Here is a 21,549-nt window from a genome sequence, read left to right as displayed (position 1 = left end):
AGCAGCTCAAAGTCAAACAGCCGCGTGTGTTTTTCTGATAACAAGCTGAAACTCGGAGCAGCCGATTCAAATTCAGCGCCGTTTTGAGACACGGGCGAGGGGAGGAGCCAACAGCACAGCAGAACAACGCAGTTAAACGAGGCAGTCTTCCCAGCGACAGCGAGTGGGAGAAGTACAGGCGTGGAAAAGTACAGAGCAGTTTCGAAGCAGTTTGGAAGAAGGCTGACAGCTGCAGAAGAAACTAAACTTCAAAAAAAAAAACCTCAACATGGTCTTCAAGCCAGTAATCTGTGGCACCTGCTTGATGTGGGAAATCCGAGAAAACCCAGCGGAGCTAAACCAAGTGTGCGTAAAGTGCCGCGCGATCCAGGATTTGCATAAACTAGTAAGTATGCTAGAAATGGAGCTGGAAGAAGTGAGACAGCAACAGGATCTTGAGGAACTGGCACACCCACAATTCATGGAAGTCTGCATCGCCCCTAACAGACTGAAAGCCACCAGGGAGATAGAAGGTCAGAACAGCTGGGTTCAGGTAGGCAGAAGCAGGGAAAAAAAGAAACTTCGTCAAACACAACCACCAGAAATCAAAACAACCAACAGATTTGAGTCACTTCAGAATTGTGATGAGCAGAACCAACAACAAGAGAATGAAAGGAACAACATCCAGGACCCTATTGACAGTGGTGACCAGACAGCAAAAAGAAGGGAGGTCATGATTGTTGGGGACTCCATATTGAGAAACACAGCAAGTTCAATTCGCAGTTTGGACCCCCTTACTACAACAGTGTGCTGCCTTCCGGGAGCCTCGGTCAAGCACATCACTGAGAACGTGGACAGGCTCCTAGAACGAACAGGAGACGACCCGGTAGTAGTCGTCCACATCGGTACAAACAAACATTGGAAGAGACAGACCAAAATCCCTGCAAAACAAATTCAGAGAGCTAGGAAGGAAATTAAAAGAGAAAACCAAAACTGTGGTATTTTCTGGTATACTACCCGCACCTTGCAAAGGACCATATGGACAGCTGGAAATAATTAATCAAAACGAATGGCTGAAGATGTGGTGCACACGGGAAGGCTTCACCTATCTTGATCATTGGACCACATTCTACAACGAGGACTATCTGTATAGACGGGATGGACTGCATTTAAATAACAAGGGAACTAGTCTACTCGGAGAAAAGATCCTCGAGCAGGTTCGGAAGCATTTAAACTAGAAAGGAAGGGGGGAGAAATCAACAAAAAAACAGAAGGGAGACCACATCAAAACAAGAACAACAACTCAGGTAAGACAACCATTAAATGTATTTATCTAAATGCTAGAAGTATCAGAAACAAAATTCTAGAACTTGAAGCTACTGCACTAACAGGTAACTATGATGTGATAGGTGTTACAGAAACGTGGTTATCTGAGAGTGATGGGGACGAATATAATATTTGTGGGTATACACTGTATAGGAAAGACAGGCAGGACAGAAGAGGAGGAGGGGTAGCGCTATACATAAGAAACAGTCTTGAAGCCCAGGTGTTAAACCTGGACAAAGAAAATAAAACCGAATCAATATGGGTCAGAATAACAGACAAAAATTCAAAGGGCATAATAATAGGAGCATGCTATAGACCTCCAGATTCAGACGGTGAGCAAAATAATCTGTTATACAATGACATTAGAAATGTGTGTAGCAAAGGAGAAGCCATACTAATGGGGGATTTCAACTTCCCCCAAATAAAATGGGAAAACCCGGTGGGTAGCGCGAAGGATGAAATAGAAATGGTGGAAATGACAAATGACTGCTTCCTAACACAATTTGTGAAGGCACCCACTAGAGGGGAGGCATGCCTTGATTTAGTCTTTTCAAATAACGAAGATAGAATAACTAAAACAGAGGTCAGAGAACCACTGGCAAACTCAGACCACAACATGGTCTCATTTGAAGTGTTTTTTAAATCCCCAAAAGTAATGACTAAAGCTAAGGTTTACAATTTTAGAAAAGCAAACTATGAAGGTATGAAACAGAGACTAACAGAAGTAGATTGGAGTAAAATAGAGAAAACACCCACAGAAGAAGGATGGTTGTTCTTCAAAAATGTAGTACTAGAGGCGCAAAACAATTATATCCCTAAAGTAGACAAATCTAAATGTAAAACTAAATTGCCAAAATGGTTTAATAGATCAATTAAAAAAAATATTCAGCGAAAAAAGGCACTTTACAGAGCATTAAAAAAGGACCAAAAAGAAAGTACACAGAAAGAGTACACAGAACTGCAAACGCAAGTCAAAAAGGAAGTTAGAAAGGCCAAGAGAGAAATAGAAATGAACATTGCTAAGGGAGCTAAAACCAATTCCAAAATGTTTTTCCAATATTACAACAGCAAGAGAACATTCAAAGAGGAGATTAAATGTTTAAGAGATACAAATGGCAAAATCGTAGAGGAAGAAAAAAAAATAGCAAATATGTTAAATGATTACTTTTCACAAGTTTTTACAAAGGAAGATACTGACAACATGCCCCACATGTCATCCAGTTCCTATCCAGTTTTAAATAACTTTAGCATAACTGAGGCAGAAGTGTTAAAGGGACTAGGAGCTCTTAAAATAAACAAATCCCCTGGGCCGGATGAGATCCTCCCAGTAGTACTCAAAGAAATGAAAGAAGTAATTTACAAACCGCTAACCAAGATCATGCAGCAGTCTCTTGACACAGGGGTGGTACCGACAGACTGGAAAATTGCAAACGTAATACCGATCCACAAAAAGGGAAACAAAACTGAACCAGGTAACTACAGACCAGTAAGCCTGACTTCTATTATATGCAAACTTATGGAAACTATAATAAGATCCAAAATGGAAAATTACCTATATGGTAACAGGGTCCTGGGAGACAGTCAACATGGTTTTAGGAAAGGGAGATCGTGTCTAACTAACTTGCTTGATTTTTTTGAGGATGCAACATCCATAATGGATAATTGCAAAGCATATGACATGGTTTATTTAGATTTCCAGAAAGCTTTTGACAAAGTCCCGCACAAAAGATTAATTCTCAAACTGAACGCAGTTGGGATTCAAGGAAACACATGTACATGGATTAGGGAGTGGTTAACATGTAGAAAACAGAAGTACTGATTAGAGGAAAAACCTCAGAATGGAGTGTGGTAACCAGCGGTGTACCACAGGGATCAGTATTAGGTCCTCTGCTATTCCTAATCTACATTAATGATTTAGATTCTGGTATAGTAAGCAAACTTGTTAAATTTGCAGACGACACAAAAGTAGGAGGAGTGGCAAACACTGTTGCAGCAGCAAAGGTCATTCAAAATGATCTAGACAAGATTCAGAACTGGGCAGACACATGGCAAATTACATGTAAGGTACTGCACCCAGGAAATAAAAATGTACATTATAAATATCATATGGGAGATATTGAAATTGGAGAAGGAATCTATGAAAAAGACCTAGGAGTTTTTGTTGACTCAGAAATGTCTTCATCTAGACAATGTGGGGAAGCTATAAAAAAGGCTAACAAAATGCTCGGATACATTGTGAAAAGTGTTGAATTTAAATCAAGGGAAGTAATGTTAAACTTGTACAATGCACTAGTAAGACCTCATCTTGAATATTGTGTTCAGTTCTGGTCACCTCGCTATAAAAAAGATATTGCTGCTCTAGAAAGAGTGCAAAGAAGAGCGACCAGAATTATTCCGGGCTTAAAAGGCATGTCATATGCAGACAGGCTAAAAGAATTGAATCTGTTCAGTCTTGAACAAAGAAGACTACGTGGTGACCTAATTCAAGCATTCAAAATTCTAAAAAGTATTGACAGTGTCGACCCAAGGGACTTTTTCAGCCTGAAAAAAGAAACAAGGACCAGGGGTCACAAATGGAGTTTAGAAAAGGGGGCATTCAGAACAGAAAATAGGAGACACTTTTTTACACAGAGAATTGTGAGGGTCTGGAATCAACTCCCCAGTAATGTTGTTGAAGCTGACACCCTGGGATCCTTCAAGAAGCTGCTTGATGAGATTTTGGGATCAATAAGCTACTAACAACCAAACGAGCAAGATGGGCCGAATGGCCTCCTCGTTTGTAAACTTTCTTATGTTCTTATCTCTCTCTCTCTCTCTCTTTCTCTATCCTCACACATTCCTGAATTTATTTGACATTTTTTAAACTCTTGTGCAACGTCTGATGTGGTAAATAAGTGCAAGGTATTTGTCATTTCTAGCGAATACGAACATCTGATGCATAAAAAAATACTAGTTTTGAATATTCAGTTTTGTCCCACTGCTACTATTTTGTGAAGTGCAGTCATTTTAATTGTTGGCATGTTAATCCTACCAAGTTTATAATACACTTCTGCACTTGGCATGCTGAAGAAAGTGCTGTAAGCGGGTTACTTAAAGCATATGCAACAACTGAGAAAGCATTTGTGGAAAGTTAAATGACTCACACGGAATGCTAGTTTTGTCTGCTCTCTTCCTGATATAATGTATTGATCTCTTGGGCTACAGTTTTAATCCATAGTAAAATTAGAAAGCTGTAAATCTGTATTTCAGTTTATTTTTTCATATGCACATGCATTTTCAGTTTATCTTCAGTTTTTGCTTTTGGTGTTCATTTCATATATTTAATACGTTATTCAGTTATACCGGTTTGCAATACATGACAGTACTGTAATTAAACACTGGGACAGTGTGAAAGGTTAAACATTTGGTAGAGGACTGCAATTTAAGACTTTTGTTTTTATCCTTTTGAACCTTGGCATGCAATGGGTTGTGTGTGTGGTGAGGCAGTTAAGAACTGCTGGAGCTAGTCAGTAGCCTGCGTAGAAAGAGGAGCTCTATGCGTCAGAATAGCCAATAAGGCGGCGGAGAGATTTCTCTGTGGCTTGCAGTGGGTGGGGTTGGGTGGGGGGGGGTAAATACTGAAGCTTGCTCAGTGTCTTTTATGGTCAAGCTGATTAGTCACTTAGCTGGCACAGATTGTGTGTGTCTGGGAAACCTGCCCAAAAGGCAGTTTTGTTCTTTGGGACGGGGGACAGGGAGGGAGTTATAGCAGGGAAGTGTTATTGGGCAGTCCTGATTCATTGTGGAGGTGAGAGCTGCTTGCTGCATGATGGAGTTGTGCAGCAGAGTTTCTGAAGTGATGCTGATTTTGTGTTTTGCTGATCTGCCTGATTCCTATTCTAAGTGGAGAATTCATACAGTTGTATGGCTCTGACGGGGATGCCCAAGAGGAGGATTCTATAAAGTAAAAGGATTGATTTCCATAAAATGAAGCAGAAGGGGAAAGCCTACAGTACTTTTGTTCCATTGCTGCACATCAATGTAGGCATTAGAGTGGATTAAAAGACTTCAACTGGGAAGGATCTGATGCAATAATTCTTGCTTTCACACTTGGCTGTTCATTCGCCAGCTCAAGCAGTGCATACCAAGCTAGGATGATAGTGCTGTAGTGCACACCTCCCCCTCCTTTCCTGTCATGTGGACCCCTGCAGTGGCTGCTGTAACTGCATCTTCAGTGAAAATGGTCGCTTCAGCATAGGCTTGTTGAACATGTAGTGTAGCTGTCAGAATCTCTTGGAGACTGAACAATTGCATACATGGTGCTTCTATAGTGTGATTCCCACTGGAGCACATGGTCTGACCTATCTGTACTTCATGACAACACTTGCAGTTGCCTGGTAACTCATGCAGAGCAGAAGCAGTACAGGGCTCTACTCTAAAACACTGGAAAAGGGATTTGCCTTCAGTCATCTAAACAAAAGAGTGAATTGAATCCAGGTAACACAGTAGAGCCCTCTGCAAGCCACTGGACAATCCATACTTTGATAATTAAGTAAGACTCGGATTGATTTTCTGAGCAGCTCTGAAGAATGTTTGCTTTTAGGAGTGACCTTGCCTAAAATTCTTCAGGCTAGGACTGAACGACCTCTCTATTTTGCTTATGTGAGACTACTGTACCAGCACCTTTCTTCACTCCTGTTTATTCTGTGTCACATGGACTGCTGCTTTACTCTGCTATTTGCAAAGCACTACCCTGTCTCTTGCAACAATGATTGGTCTGTGTGGATGAGCAAGCCCTCTCAAAGGCATTGCAGTCGGCAGTGCCACTGTGTGCTCTTGTACGGATGTGCTCGCTCAGTGTGAAAAATGTATGCAAAGGATCAGATGAGTCTAGCATTATTTTAACTTGCGTGGTTTTTACACGTAAGCAGGAAGCCTGTTGGTGTCTGCGCAATTGCTGGATGCAGATAATTGTGAGCCAAATTGCTTGTTTCAGCAGCCTCTGGATGAATGGGGAGTTCAGTGGTTCTAAATATTGCCTTCACCAGGCTCAAGTAAACGATCAGCGCATTGGAATATTGTGTGGGTGTGTTTTTTGTTTTCCCTTTGGGTTTAAAAATCTGAATTTTAATGAGTGTATTTTAATGAGTTTCTGCTTCAATCATTCTGCTACTGCTGTATACTCAAACCAGTGATGTGAATTTCTATTATATCATGCCCACTGGCTTTATAAAGCAACTGTCTGACGGCTCCTTTTGTACCTTGTTGCTGGAGCAGTGCAGCGGAAAGTTTGGAATATAATAGGGTTGTTTTGAAAGGGGATCGGATGAGCCGTGTGTGTATTGTTGTCTTGGAGGAGGTGGAAGAGGATCCCTCCACTTTTGTTTCGAAAGTTCCTCTGGACAATTTTCTACATGCATCACATTTACCTACTCGGGATGTAAAGGTGAGATTTGGCTTATTTCCTTGCTGGAAATATTAGAATTTTCTCAATGCACAAGACCTTTAGGCCTAAATTATTTTGTGTCAATCTTAAGCAAAGACTCAGGTTTCTGCAGGCCTTATGTGTATTATTATTATTATTATTATTATTATTATTATTATAATAAAGGAATATTGCATTGTAACATGCAGTGACAATTTGTACAGTTCAATGTTTTAATATACCATACTGTACAACGGCCTCCACCCTTTCTTTCCTGCAGGCAAAAAACAAGTTACGGTTTAAATTCAAATGATATGACTACTGACAACTGTTTTATGTTTGTATTTAAAGTAAAGGGTGTATTGTGGAAGGCCTGGTTTTCTTTTTTTTTTTTTTTTTTGAGTTATCAGAATGTTGACACCATTTCTTGAGTATTTCAGGACATATTTTTACTTAGTTTTTCAAAAGTAGTAGTAAGAAGATAAAATATAGTTTTATGTAAATGACATTATTCTCAATAAAATGTAACTGTTGCAAGCTCAAATGCTGTTAATGCAATAGATTGGAAGTAAACTGTTTTTCTGAAAACAGACACCTATTCCTCATGTTATTTAGTTTCTTGAATAAATTCTGGTGACCTACAGGGGTGTGATTTTAGTATTGCCCGACTCCCGGGACAACAAGTTTTGACGTTTTAACTTTTATTATTTTTTATTTCCTGTGTTTCTATTGCTAAAAAATCACTCCTGGTATATTTCTAGAGAGCCACACAAGTTTCTGAAAACTGAATTGCAGAAGTCTAGCACCAAAGCATACACGTTTTAAAGTGTTTGTTCTACCCCTATCACTTCTGATTGGCTAGCTGTGGAAGAAGCTGGTCTTTTATAGGTAACAAAGAAACCCAGAAATGGCTGCATGCCAGCCTCTGGCAAGGCACAGAATAGTCTTAAACTTGAGGTATTTGTTTTTTGTAAATTTAGCAAATAAATGATACTGCTGTCTTAAACCTGTCTTAAAATACATAAACCTGACATTAATGCAGCAATATAGTAAAACAAACACCACTATCGCAAGGTATTAGTTGTTGATCGTGTTGTGCAATTTTATAGCACTTCATAGTCAAGCGTGTACTTGTTGGATTGTTTTACATACATCTAAAAAGTATTTTTTATATTTATTTTAAGACCAACTTTAGTTTTTTTTTATATATATATATATATATATATATATATATATATAAAACACTTTTTTTTAAATAGTTGAACAGAAGCAATATTATGTTTATTGGACAGCCACAATCCATGTGTGAAACCTATTAAAATGTGAGGATTGACAAACATGTTTACAATGATATAAATTAAATATTTCTAAATGAGATTCTGTACTCTATTGAATTTTTTAAAAAATAAGACTACATTTCATGGCAGTGTGAGCAAAATGAGCAAATGTGTTCCAAACTGCACTGAAAGGAACATTTTGTTAAAGTATGTTAAACATTTGTTGAGGTGGGGTCACAGGGAACCTTTTGTCTGTCTTGAAGAATTTAGTGAACCCTTCAAGCTGCAAGGATAGATCCGCCCCTGTTAATCACTAATTGACTGATTGTGTTCACTGTTAAATGGAACCAAATCCTACCTTTTCAGACATGCCATCTACTACGATTTAGCTGTTGCAGCTACTGTTTTGGAAGTTCCACTACGGCCAAGGGGTATAATGCTACGATTTTTATTAAATAAATAAATAAATGGATAGTCCCTGAACGGTTATGAAGTATTATTTCAATACTACGTGTCTTTCCTTTAACAAATTAATGGTTCTTAAATAATGCTGTATTTCACTGACAGTTTATTGTGGCATTTTAAATGACATACTAAAGGTTCTGATCTGGGTTGCTTATATAGCAACCAGTTTAGGGGTCCTTCAGAAACCGCTGCTCAAATGTCGCCTTGCTATCATTATCAGTCACACGTTTACTTGGTTGCTTGTCAGTAAGGCTGTGATTAAGTCATGGTGAACACTGAACTTTACCAACACAACTTGAATTTCCACCTTAACGGGAAAAAAAAGTAAAACAACAACTCACGGTTTAGCTAATGATGTTTGAACTAGCTCAGTTGCTTTACTTTGCAATGCAGCCGTTCACACTTTGGATTTTCAGCGCTGTCAGTTGATACATGCAGGTGTAAAACTACTGTCCAATTTTTGTGTTTTTTTTTTAATCAACCTGCTTCTGCATTTCAGTGTCTATAGGGTCTTTGACCCAAATCAAGCCAAGTATTTCAGCATAGCTGAGAAGTGTTCTTGAGACCATTCTACTGTTTGAAGACAAATGTGTAGCATAGCCTGAATACAGTGCTTACTATGAAATTGTCAGTGAAGTGAAATGCGACGTTTTCCAGTTCTAGAAAAACATAGAAACAAGATTCCCAACTGCTTGCTATAATCATTTTCTCATGTAATCATGTACTTTGGAATGTCTGGTGCTCCAGAAAGGCATCAAAGATCTACAACATGTTGAATCAGAATAATATTGTCGCTATCTCGGTTAACGCAGGCCGGCGCATCACACAGGGCGAGGTCATCCATATACAGGCAGAGGGCAGCCACGAAACCGAAATCTCTCGCACTAAAGCATAGCACGGATATCGTTGTACAAAAGAGCCGGCTTCTTTGCAAGGAGCTTGTATCTGTCTCTGTGTGATTACGTCACCTACCAGCCCTGTTGCTGCCTTCCCCATTGACACTACAATATGTAAACAAACAAACCAAAATGTAAAATAACTGCAAACTACCACAGCAGAAGCAACAGGTGCACTCGGACATTCTTTTTGAACTTTAAACGTCATTTTTTAAAGGTATGTAAAACCTACAGTTTTTGTTTGCTATCCTGTAAAAACCCCACCAAATGTTATGTAAAACAAACATTTTTGTTTATAGTTGTATACACTGTGACGCTTACTGATTTTACAGGGTTAAATCTTGAACCTGATGTTGTGAAAATCATAAATAAATATTTAGATTAATTTTCCACTTTTCCTACTTCTACAGACAGACCTATATATAATTAAAAGTTGTTGAATTTACATCTCCATGACTTCACACACCATTTCCCCCACCCTCTGTGATTTTGAACAAATTACTGTGACTGCTCCTTGATTTTTTAGTACATGTTTTTGTGACAAAATCCCAGTCTTACTTATCATTATTAAAATAGGAATCACAAATCAGACAAAAATGTCACTCTCCTCAATCAAAAAGGTTGAGGTTGGCTTGTCAGAAATAGAGAGAGGAATTTACCACAGAATTAAGAAGTCGAGTGTCTCAATCTCATGTCTACAGTGAATACTGCTGGACAGACTTCTCTGTGAAACATGGTGGGTGTCATGACTATCACTCACAGGTACGAAGATACACCAGCAATAAGCAAAATCTGACACTCCCCATTACTGTGTTGTGCAAATGGGTTTTGAGGTTTAACACTCTTTAAATAATGAATTAATAATTAGATACTACATTGCATTTTGTGTTTTGATATTCACAGAGTAGCCTAGTAAAAATGTAAATAAACTGTTAAACCTTTCTTGAGGTGGTGTTGTTTTTATAACGTTTTGAGGTTGAATATTTCACACCAGGCTTGATAGCACTTAGTCTTCATTTCTAATATTTAAATCCAGAATAATTAAATAGAATTCCAAATTAAAAAAAAAAAAAAAAAAAAAAAACTGTTTTTATTAGGGTGGTTAATTTCTAAATGCCATGTTACCAAAGTGATGGATTGAACAGTAAAAATGAGGTGATTGGCTTGTCAGACCATAAGAACCTTTTAATTTCTAGGGCTAGCAGCCCATGGCCTTTAAAACAAACAAACAAAAAAAAAAAAAGTGCTACTATATTTCTGCTACTATTTTCTACTTTCATAAGTTGGCATCTCTGCTTTTTTGTGTGTTTGGTGCGGCAGGGAGGGGACAAGTAGGTTTTTTTTTCTTTTTTTTCTAGCATTTTGTCCCTTGGATAACAAGTTTGTATTTAAAAAATTGCACACCCCTGTATTTCATTTCATTGTTAATGAGGATAATGCTCGCTATTCTTCTTTTTTTGCTATGTTTCAGCCACCGCTGGTGCAAGCTATATTTAATGTGGATCCCGATGAAGTCCGATCCCTCATTTTCAAAAAGGAAGATGTAAATGCACAGGTAATACTTAATACATTATTTTAAAATGTTTTTATTTATAAGCTGTCTTTTTAAAGTAATTTGGATTATTGAACAAACATGCTATTACCTGCTTATTTAAATAATCTGGGAAATTCACTATGCAACAATTTAAGTTTACTATAGGTTGTAATTTCTGTTTACAAATCCTGGCTCATTCAATGACTGTGTACCCTAAGGCAGACCATTCATCTTTCCATGTGCATTGGTCTCATTCAACTGTGGAGCTGAATATTGTATGAAATCCCATGGGCACAGCATGGACAAAATCTGGAAAATAGAAATGATCCTAAAATCTGGTCTGAAGTGATGTGCACCCTTCATTCTCGCATTTTTAAGTGGGATCCTGTGTATTTAATGAGACCCACATTCAAAAGAAACGTGTCATCTCATTTAGGTGCTCCATATGTACATCCTTTCTAAAACTGTATATAAATCAAATTTAGGCAAGGAGTACAACTTGAATCAAACACTTTATCAGTTTCTTCTAACAGTATAGTAAAGCTATTGCAGATTTTAAAGGGATATGTTTGAATAAGTTCCAAGCTTCCGAATTTTATACAAGCTTTCATTTGCGCACATCTCCAGTAATTAGTACAATACCCACAGCTAGTTATATATACTCTTCCATCTGTAAAAAAATAATTGACCACACAAATGTTGCTGTTGCTGATGCTGCAGAATAAAGTCCTTTATTCTTTTTTGGGCATTGCGTAAGGTCCCAAGCAAGCAATTAAAAAAAATAAAATAAATAAATACAGTAGATGCCGCTTAGTAGCAACCTCTCGGTTCCCTGGAAAAAGTTATTAATTGAACGTTATAAAGCGAAAAACCACATTTTCAAGTGTATGTATATTGAAAAACGATGTATACACAGTTGTAGAAACAGACCCAGGAATACACGTCTTGGTTCATTAGTGTTAAAAAATAAACACGAAAAACACCAAATATTAGAACAAACTGTTAACTAATACTACACGGATGTGTAAAACAAAAAAGCTCAGTAGTGTATTGTACACACAGTACTACAACAACGTACTGTCAATAGCCTTAAAAACAGTATTCAGTAATTGCATTTAATACAGAAACATTATTTTAAAAGAAGTGGTTGTTCAGTGTTTGTTTTTTACGATTCGCCACTTCCAGCTGTAAGTCGCTCTCAATTTTGCTTGCAGCTTCGTCGCCAATTTCAAAATGCGGGATACAGCAGATTTTGACATTTAACTTTTCTGCTACCACTACTTGTTTAGCACCAGGGTCACATAGTGCCTCCAGAATCCGAACTTTATTGGCTTTAGAAAGGTCAACAGAATTTACACGTTTTGAAGCCATGATTTACAGACGACAGTCACTCAATAAATGTACAGCTGCATTATGAAAACTGATACATAAGTAGACGATGTTATGTGTGCTTGCACTGTTTTCGTGTGCATGCCGTAGCCATATATATTGTTATAAAAAAAAAAAGAGTTGTCAATCTATGGGAAGGGATTGGTTCCTGTGAAAATGTCATTAATAACTGAAAGTTGTCTTTATCAAGGTTACTAATAACCAGCATCTACTGTAATGTGTGTATATATATATATATATATATATATATATATATATATATATATATATATATATATATAAATATAAACAGTCATTTCAGTCCTTTTTAAAAGTCTATTTAAAAAGTTGTAGATAGCAAAACACAAACAAACCACATTATCCACGCACATGTATAGTGATTTCTATGGAAGGCCATCTGGGTCAAAAACAGCGTTGTGCTGCTTTAGAGCGAGTCAGAATCTCATGGGACAGAAAAAAGGCAACCACATTGCTGTGAAATGCCTCGTTTAAACCAGCTTGCTGGAAACGTTATGCAGTGATTTTTATATAGATTGTATATATTTATTTTTTGTTGTGACTTTATGTGGAATGTAAATCAAAACGGTGAGCATTTGTCCCATTCATTTTACAGTGCTTTTTCCACATTTGTTTTATTTGAAGTGTTTAAAGTTAAATTTCAGTTTTCATTTGTTTGAGCTACAAAAAGGCACAAGTAAACCTGATGTTTTATGAAAATGTGTCTATGGCCACTGTTTAGTGTAAAGATACGACAATGGCAAGGAATGATAAAAAAAAAAAAAAAGATAAGTAAAAAAAAAAAAAAAACTTCCGTTGTCAACTTTTATGGACTGTATTTTGGGAATAAACTAAACAAAACAAGGTTTTACTTGAACTGCTATTTGGCATCCACACGCCCCCCTGCCCCTGCTGATGTGCTGTCTCTGACCGCGTTCGGAGCAATATAATGGCTTTTATTACTTTTTGAAAACCTAACAAATATCCAAAATTAATATTTTAAACTGAGTGAATATCCAAACATGAAAATCCTGTGTTCGTCCCAGCACTAAAAATAAAACAGATTTTTTTTAGTGTCGATTGTTGTAGCCTTTTGTGTATTTTTCTAGACCAGTGGTTCCCAACCTGTGGTCCATGAGTAAACTCCAGGTGGTCCGCAAACAACTCCCATAATTTGGTTTTGCAGTTGTTGCAAAAACCCATTTCTACACAATCGCATGTTGTGCTACTACAATATGTATTGCTAAGAGACACAACAAACCGCTTTAACCACGCGATATATAATTGTAAGATGTGTATGTAAACTGGACTTTTCCCCTTTCATGTGTTTTTTCTTTTATTACAGGTGTAAATTTATATATTACAGCTCCCTTTGTTGCATCACCTTCAAAGCCGCCATTAACTGAAACCGCTTTCTTATGTGAAACAAATGCTAACTAAATAACTTAAATATTATGAAGGCACATTTTGTTTTTTTTTTACAGACTTTGTTTTTTAGTTCTTATTTTAGCAAGATTAAAATGATATTATAAATGATATATATTCTATATATATATATATTATTATATATATATATAGATAGATATTATATAATATATATATATGCCATGAAAAAGTATTTGTGTGGGTGTGTCACGGCATCTTTCCATAAACGGGAGACAGACTAAAGACGTCACTTTTCAAAACATTCTGCATTTTTCAACTTGTGGGTTGTAGTAGTATATGGAGGGAGTCTGTTTGGTGTACAAGGTAATCAAACATGCAATCTTCAGGTGTGAAAAAGTTATTGCCTCCCCTAGTTAACTCAACCCAGTTGTGTTTATGCAAGTCCTTCTCTCACCTATGACAGGGGTGCTGATATCCTGTGAACTGTGGTTTGCTTCCTGACGCTGGATTTCATTTGACTGACTTGGCTGACTTTGTAAAACGTACTGATCAATGCGATGCCCTAGTCTCTTCTCCCTCAAGCATTTAATTCACCCTTGATGAATCTTCAAGCCCCTAACCATTGTCACTTTGCTCCAGACACAAACCTGGAACTCCATGTTTAATTGCAGAGCTTAAGCTAGTTCTTTGCAAAGTACTCTCTGTTCTCATATCTTTTTCCTTTCCTAAGTCGTTAACAGTGTTGTCAAACCTTGAGTCATCTTCCGCCCCCGCTCTCGCAGACTCTAGGGGTATATTTCTCTTTAATGTCTTAGAAGCCTTGGGCGGGTGTTTCCAGCATCCTGTTCCATTTGAAAACACAGAGCTGGATACTGCCAGCCCCAATGGGGTCTATTTCCCCCTGTCAGCTGTCTCTCTATGCTGTCGCAAGGTCTTTTCCCTCATCGCCAGCTGCACTATTCACAGCAGTCACTGGACGTATCCAGATCATTATGATTTCCATTACATGAGAGTAGGTGTTAAAACTTCATGCTGATATTGGACTCGGCTGTCTCCAAGAGAAGCACCAACTAAGACACAACTTATTTTATTGTAAAACTAATGTGAACAAAAAAGGTAAGTGTGAGCAAAACGGGTGGCGAATCTTGCTTCAGTGCACACTCAACAACATTCGGGTACCAGTGTGAACAAGGGATTCATTTCCTAAAGCAGTCACATCGCTCAACAGCCTTAGTTATTAACCTTTAAACGCCCACCGTGCAATGCAAGTCCTAATGGATCATTCTTTGAGTAGCACATACAGATTTAAATGTTTACAAAATTGTATTCATTTTAAACTCCTTACACCCCCTGAGGACTAAGTTTCACCCATTGTTCTTTTATTAAGTGCATGTTTGAGATTAGGATTGAGTCACATCAGATAATTATTTAGTTATCTGAAAAATACGTTATTTAGACTGCCCTGCTATATATGTTTGAATCCGACTGTAGAGTACGTTGATTTTGTGATGGTACTCTATTTGTGATCTTAAGGGGATTCAGAATTATTGGTCTGCGGTTTGAATGACAATATCTTATGCAACCAGACTCACTGTTGTAGTGGTGGCTAATTTTAAATGAATATTCATTAATCTGACTTGGTGATATTAATAGCTTTTAGCCTGGTGATTGTGGTTCCAGTGTTACTCATTTATCATGTGAGTTGTCATATGATCTTGTTGTCCAATATATTGTAGATCTTGGCAGCATTTAAAGCTGAAAGGGACAGTACTTTTTTTTTAAATTTTAAAACCAGCAGTATTGAACAGTCATTTGATTTGTAAGGTGTCTTGGTTCTGGATCCTGACAAACTCTGTGGTTTGCATTCTGTGAACTAGTTTTAAATGTATAATCTTGATTTGAACTTGTTGGTGTAGAGGTGTTTTTTATTTTTACGTCATGCTATTTTTGAACCCTCGATTTACTATGAAGCTATTAAAGATGTACTAACTTATTCCAAATCTTTTGCTGCACTAAAAAAAATAACTGACTGCTTGCTAAATATCTTGGTACCCCTAAAAATAGGTTAAGGATTTTAATGAGCAATCCATCTCAAGTTCAGTGGTACCCTAAATGACTAATTTTAATGAAAGTGCTGAATCACTGGGTGGAGCATTTGCTCTCCTCTGCTTACCCAAATATTTTTTTTTTCTGAGTGATGGAAATTGCTACAGTTGTCAATGTAGTATTGTCTTAATTAGGAAACCTATTTAAGGTAAAATGAAGAGAAGATGCCATACCCAGTCATTCCGCATTGGTATTAAGTGGGACTGTATTTGTGGTACCACAGCACTTGTCGGCCATTCTGCTTATTACAGTCTTTTCCATATTTTTAGAGGGGACAGTTTTCTGCTTGGATAACCCAAAGGATATAGTGAGCAAGTAGTCAGAGTGAAGTTAGGAGAGGGGGGAGCAACAATACAATCCCAACCCCTAGTCTTCTTGTACATCATTTATTTCCGTAATTTGTCGGTACTGTATCTCTTTATATGTACTGTATATAGTTCACCCATTTTGGACTCTCTTGCATTCATTTGTTCCAGTTCCAGAATGTAAAATTACCATCATTGCTAAACGGGTGCAGAGGTTGATCTAAGGAAAGATATCCTCTAAATTCTGCTGTTTTAAATATAGGTTTAATTATACTTCTATGAACAGAATACTTCATTTGAATAGTAGTGTTCGTTGTTGCTGGAAGTGGTGGCAGACCGAACAGCCACCGATTCTGAGATTGGCTTACTTCAGATCGACCCCTGCGGCAACTGCAAACTAGGCAGAATTGTGAAACATCACATGGGTATTTTTGTGAAGGATAAGTTCTGAGATATATATGGTCGCACAGGGGAATTCTCTGCATCACTGGTTACTCGTGATTATGAAAATAACATCCTGACGGTGCTGCCCGGCATTGTGTTCATGTTGTGTTTGTTTTGTTTGTCCCCTTTGCTGCTAGGGGTTTTTCCACCCCCAGTGCTAGAGGTTTTTCTTGAATTTGGAACTGAATTGTTTAAAAGTTAGATTTCTCACAAGTCTCTAAAGGAAACATGTTTTTTTTTTTTTTTTCAATGATATAATTTACTTGGGCATATCTACTCAGCTGATTGAGATATTGCAGATTAAATAGGTAAAAAATGAAATGAATACAATTTATGTGCTACTTTAAAGCCCTAAAGTAATTTGCCAACATGGTAATTGGATAAATTGCCTGTGTCTTGCATTGCTAATATATTATCGATGGAGAAAAACAAATAGGAGTTGTGCTTTCTGTCATGGCTGCGTCAGCATTTGTATTAATAAATAATAATAATAAACATTTAAAACAGAACATTGTCGGGTCAATATGTAAACTATACATTTTTAGATGTAGACAAATATATTCCAAATATAATTTTTAAAGACTAAATCCCCCAACACCATGTCCTAACATTTTGTAAGCGATTACTCGCTTGCAGCCTTTAGGACACCGACATATTTTATAATATCACTGCAGATGCAGCAATCAATAACGATTGATCAGTTCTGAAAATAACTTAAATAAAATTCAATTTGACAAATTTCTCCTGCGGGTCTGCTACATGTTGTAGCCGTCAGGATTTACTCAAATCAAACCACGATCCGAAATGTAAAACTCTTCAGTTTGTTTGTTTGTTTTGTTTCTTTGTTTGTTTACATGACTTGCTGAACAACGTGGAGAACTCCTATAGGCCAGTTTAGACATCAATCTTTCACCATTTGATTGACGTGATCAATCCACCATTCACATGTTTTGAGAGACTAAAATGTCGGAAGCGATTGGTCAAACACAGGGTGCCCAAGCACTGAGTTACTACCGCATATGCCACGGTACAACAGAGACAACATACAGTAATCAATAGCGATCGATCAGTTCTGAAAATAACCAATTAAAGTAAGATTAAGTTTGCTAAAAATAGGTCCTTGGATTCCCTAAATGTTGTATCCATCAAAAGTTGCGCCAATCAAAGCACAAAAAAAATCTAATAGTCCTTTTTGCTTGACTTCTGCATCCGGCATTGAATAACACGGAGAAATTGTATACAGGACAGTTTACACGTCAATCATGCACTTTTAAATGACGTGACCGATACACCATTCTCTGTAAATAATTATTTATTTTTTTTTTTTAAATGATTGGATGCGCAAAGCCAACGCTACAGTGAGATTTATTTTAGGACTTATGCCATATGCCCCCTAGCACTTTGAGGAAATTTTTAGGGCGTACGCCCCCAAGCACTGAAGGGGTTAGTAGATGACCTGTTGCTTCCCTGGGTCACACATCACGCAGCAAATATTTAATAGCAAACTAGTCTGTTGACAATCTCCAAGGTAGCAACATTTAAACCTATTGTATTTCACAACCATGGAAATGGAATGAAAGAGCCAGGTGTACTGTATTAAGACAGGAGCTAGTGCAGTCATCTACTACTGTACTCTATTTATTTTATTTATTTTTAGCATGATTGGGCTTGAAGTCAAATCTAACATTTGAAAAGACTACAGAGAGCTGATGTGGTGACAGCACATTAAGCAGCTCTGAGAATACAGTAGATTCAAAATGAAATATTACACCTTTTTAACAATTTCATGCTGTCAAGAATCATGCCTTTTAAGGATCTGGAACTTGTCTCTAAGAATTGTAACAAACTGTGCCGGGGTATGCTCATCAGCAGATTCCAAAACCATATCTATGTTCCAATGCATTCATTATGTGGCTTTAAAGTTACATTTATTTAGGGAGTGCCCGGTTTATGTGTCGTCTTCCAAGTTTTATTCATTTAAGTATATTGTTGGAACATTTTATTTAGATAAATTAATTTTTGGTCTTGGAATACAACTCACAGAATGGGTTAAAGATTAAGTCAGATTCTGGTTAAATTCCTACTTAGACAGTAATTTAATGAAGATCTTTCTGGTCACTTTATCCTTGCTAAGATAAGGCTGACCTCCAATACATTTTTAAATAGTGGTTGGCCTCTCCTGTGATGTACAGTTCTAACTAGAAAGGCATTTGCCATTTAGGGTGGGTTATTGTTTTTATGTTAACATAACTCGAAGTTTTTCAGATTTTCTTAGGAAATTACTGTTGATTTTGAGAGTTATAAAAACTGGCTACTTCAAAGATAAACTGTATTGAACCAGATGCTTTGAAGCTAGGGTTAAGACAAATGGGCAATTAACCAAGTGAGAAGAGATTTGTGTCTTTCTGATTGGTTTAAGGAAAAATCATGATGTCACTGAGAGGTTGTAACTTTGCAACTCAGAACTGTTATCTTCAATAAACTATACTTATCTGAAAGCCAAAAGAAGAAGCTTGCGACTTCTCTTTTCCTTTTTTCTTGCACGTCTCTTAAATTCAACATATATATAAGGTTTTCATTTTATTTATTTATTGTAGAATTTCCTGGGACTTTTTCAGTGTTTGTTTTTACATTTTAAAAAGTTGTGCGAATCAGTGGCTAAAAAAACGGGTCAGTGATGTTTGGGGGTGAAAATAGGTATTTATGTCGTTCTCAACAACATGATAATTGTGGTACTGTATATTGATAAAAGGCAACATATTTGTTCAATGTATTTATCATTATTTATTTAACGTACAGTACCAGTCAAAAGTTTGAGTACACTTGCTGGAAACTAGGTTTTTTTCATAATTGATTGTTTTACCTTATATACGTTTCTGTAAATACTTGAAAATGAAAACATGTTACAATACAACAAAACATAAGGAGTATCAAAGCAATGTTCAAGAAAATTGAAAATTGTCTCAGTCTTGGATTCCTCAAAATAGCCACCATTTGCCTTAACAGCCTCACAAACACAAGGCATTCAGTTAACAAGTTTCAGCAGGAAATCACCCGATATGTCTTCCCAGCTGTTCTGCAGCAATTTCCAGAGATATAGGGCACTTGTGGGTAGCTGTGCTTTGACACTCCAGTTCGTCCCATACAAGTTCTATGGGATTGAGGCCTGGAGACTGGGCAGGCCAGGTCATTAGATTGAGTTGTCCTTCACTTTCCTTCTTCGCCAGATAGCTCTTGCACAACTTTGAGGTGTGTTTCGGGTCATTATCTTGCTGAAGAGTGAAGGACTGCCCAACTAACCGTAATCCTGATGGAATGGCTCTGAAGTATGCTATGATAGCCATGCTGGTTGAGCTTGCCATGGACTTGGTAAAGATCTCCAACTCTGTCACCAGCAAAGCAACCCCAGACCATGACACTGCCTCCTCCATGCTTGACAGTGGGAACCACATATGCAGAACTCATGCGCTCGTCCTCTCTGCGTCTTACAAATACTCGGTGGTTGGACCCACATATTTCAAATTTTGACTCTGCGGTCCATAAGACCAACGTCCAGTTTCTGTGTTTTTTTTGCCCCAGGCAAGTCTCTTCCTCTTATTCTGCACTATTAACAATGGTTTCTTTGCAGCAATTCTTCCAGTTAGGCCAGCTTCACGCAATCTCCTCTGAAAAGTTGATGTTGAAACATCTGTACTTCTAGTAGCATTTAGCTGAGCTTGTATTTCAGGGGCAGTTAATCGCTGGTTTCGGAGACTTGTGACTCTAATCAACTTGTTCTCTGATTCTGAGGTCACCCTTGGCCTGCCTGACCTTGTTTGGTCCTCATGAGTGCCAGTTTCTTCAAATAGTTTGATGGTCTTGGCCACAGCAGTTACAGACACTTGCAAAGTTCTTACGATTTGTCTTAAAGATTGACCTTCATTTCTTAAAGTAATTTCAGACTTTTTTCTTTGCTTAACTGAGCGTATTTTGCCATTTTCTGCTCCCTTACATTCAGGAATGACAAACTTGTGCCTATGCTACCTGTTTATAGTAATCATGGCCTCTCACCTGTTAACAATAATTGGTGACAAAAGGTTAATTGGGTAACATGCTAGTTAACTCAGAGAACATCTAACAGACACTTTTATACTTAGGCCAGTGTTCTAACACCGTGTTATACACATTTCAGACTTAACTGACTTGGGCTTCAGACTGAAATCCCCTTGCTTTGGCTGACCATTTCATTGAAATTGACAAGATTTACATTTTCATTTAAAAATTCTATTTTTTTGAATGCAATTCAGTTATGATTATCAGCTTATATAAGTACATGTATCATATAATGAAATATTAAGTGTTTATAGACAAGTTTATACAGTTAAAAGCATAGATAATTATGAAAAACCTGGTTTCAAGGAGGTGTACTCAAACTTTTGACTGGTACTGTATATTCAACAACTGACCAACAGCTTCTTATATTTTAAGTGTCTCAATGAAATTCAACATTTAAACACACATTTTAAAGTAATGTTCTCTCACATTTTCACCACTGTGATACTCCATCCTTTCCATACATAGATGTAATATGAACTGAAATTCAGGCAGCTATTAGCTGTGATAAAAACGGCTGCAAAAGACAATCTTGCCACAACTATATTGCAATGGTCAGATTACACACAAACTACACCCCTGTATCAGAAACAGCTGTTTCATTTGTTTAAATGCAGAGTAATGCCACTGCTTAATATAGTTCTTTAATTAGCAAACCAATATACCACAAGAAAGTTTGGATATATTTTAACAAGGAAAAGGGCAAAAACATTGCTACAAATTATTTAAGTGTGGTTCTAGAATCTCCTAATGGCTAGTGTCGGACCTTATTGTTTTGAAATAATGAATACATGGTAATTTTGAGAAGGGCCTTGCCATCTGAAATAAGCAGATCATAAAAAGTTTAGTTTGGTTGCACTTCTAATGGTAACAGTAGCGCTGGTGCTGGACTGTTGGAGGAGATCCAGGTTCACTCCTGGAAAAATTTCAATCTGTGCCAAGAAGTGAA

At 37.3% G+C, this 21,549-nt stretch overlaps 1 protein-coding gene across 3 annotated transcripts in view; it reads left to right on the top strand.

Annotated features, from left to right (window-relative positions):
* Window positions 1-21,549, top strand: part of ankrd28b (ankyrin repeat domain 28b) — a 71,124-nt gene that overhangs the window by 13,700 nt on the left and 35,875 nt on the right. The window contains exons 1-2 of one of the 3 annotated variants that reach the window (XM_041249052.1): window positions 6,378-6,730; window positions 10,819-10,902. In XM_041249052.1, the coding sequence (XP_041104986.1) occupies window positions 6,611-6,730; window positions 10,819-10,902 (204 nt within the window). In that variant the 5' untranslated portion in view covers window positions 6,378-6,610. Of the gene's footprint in view, window positions 1-6,377; window positions 6,731-10,818; window positions 10,903-21,549 lie in introns of those variants that run through there. The other 2 variants (XM_041249050.1, XM_041249051.1) reach the window with 2 other exon arrangements.

The sequence above is a fragment of the Polyodon spathula genome, chromosome 4 (assembly GCF_017654505.1).
Source record: "Polyodon spathula isolate WHYD16114869_AA chromosome 4, ASM1765450v1, whole genome shotgun sequence".
Taxonomy (NCBI): Eukaryota; Metazoa; Chordata; class Actinopteri; order Acipenseriformes; family Polyodontidae; genus Polyodon; species Polyodon spathula.
Note: the sequence above shows the minus strand (reverse complement) of the source record. Positions and strands in the feature narration are given on the sequence as shown.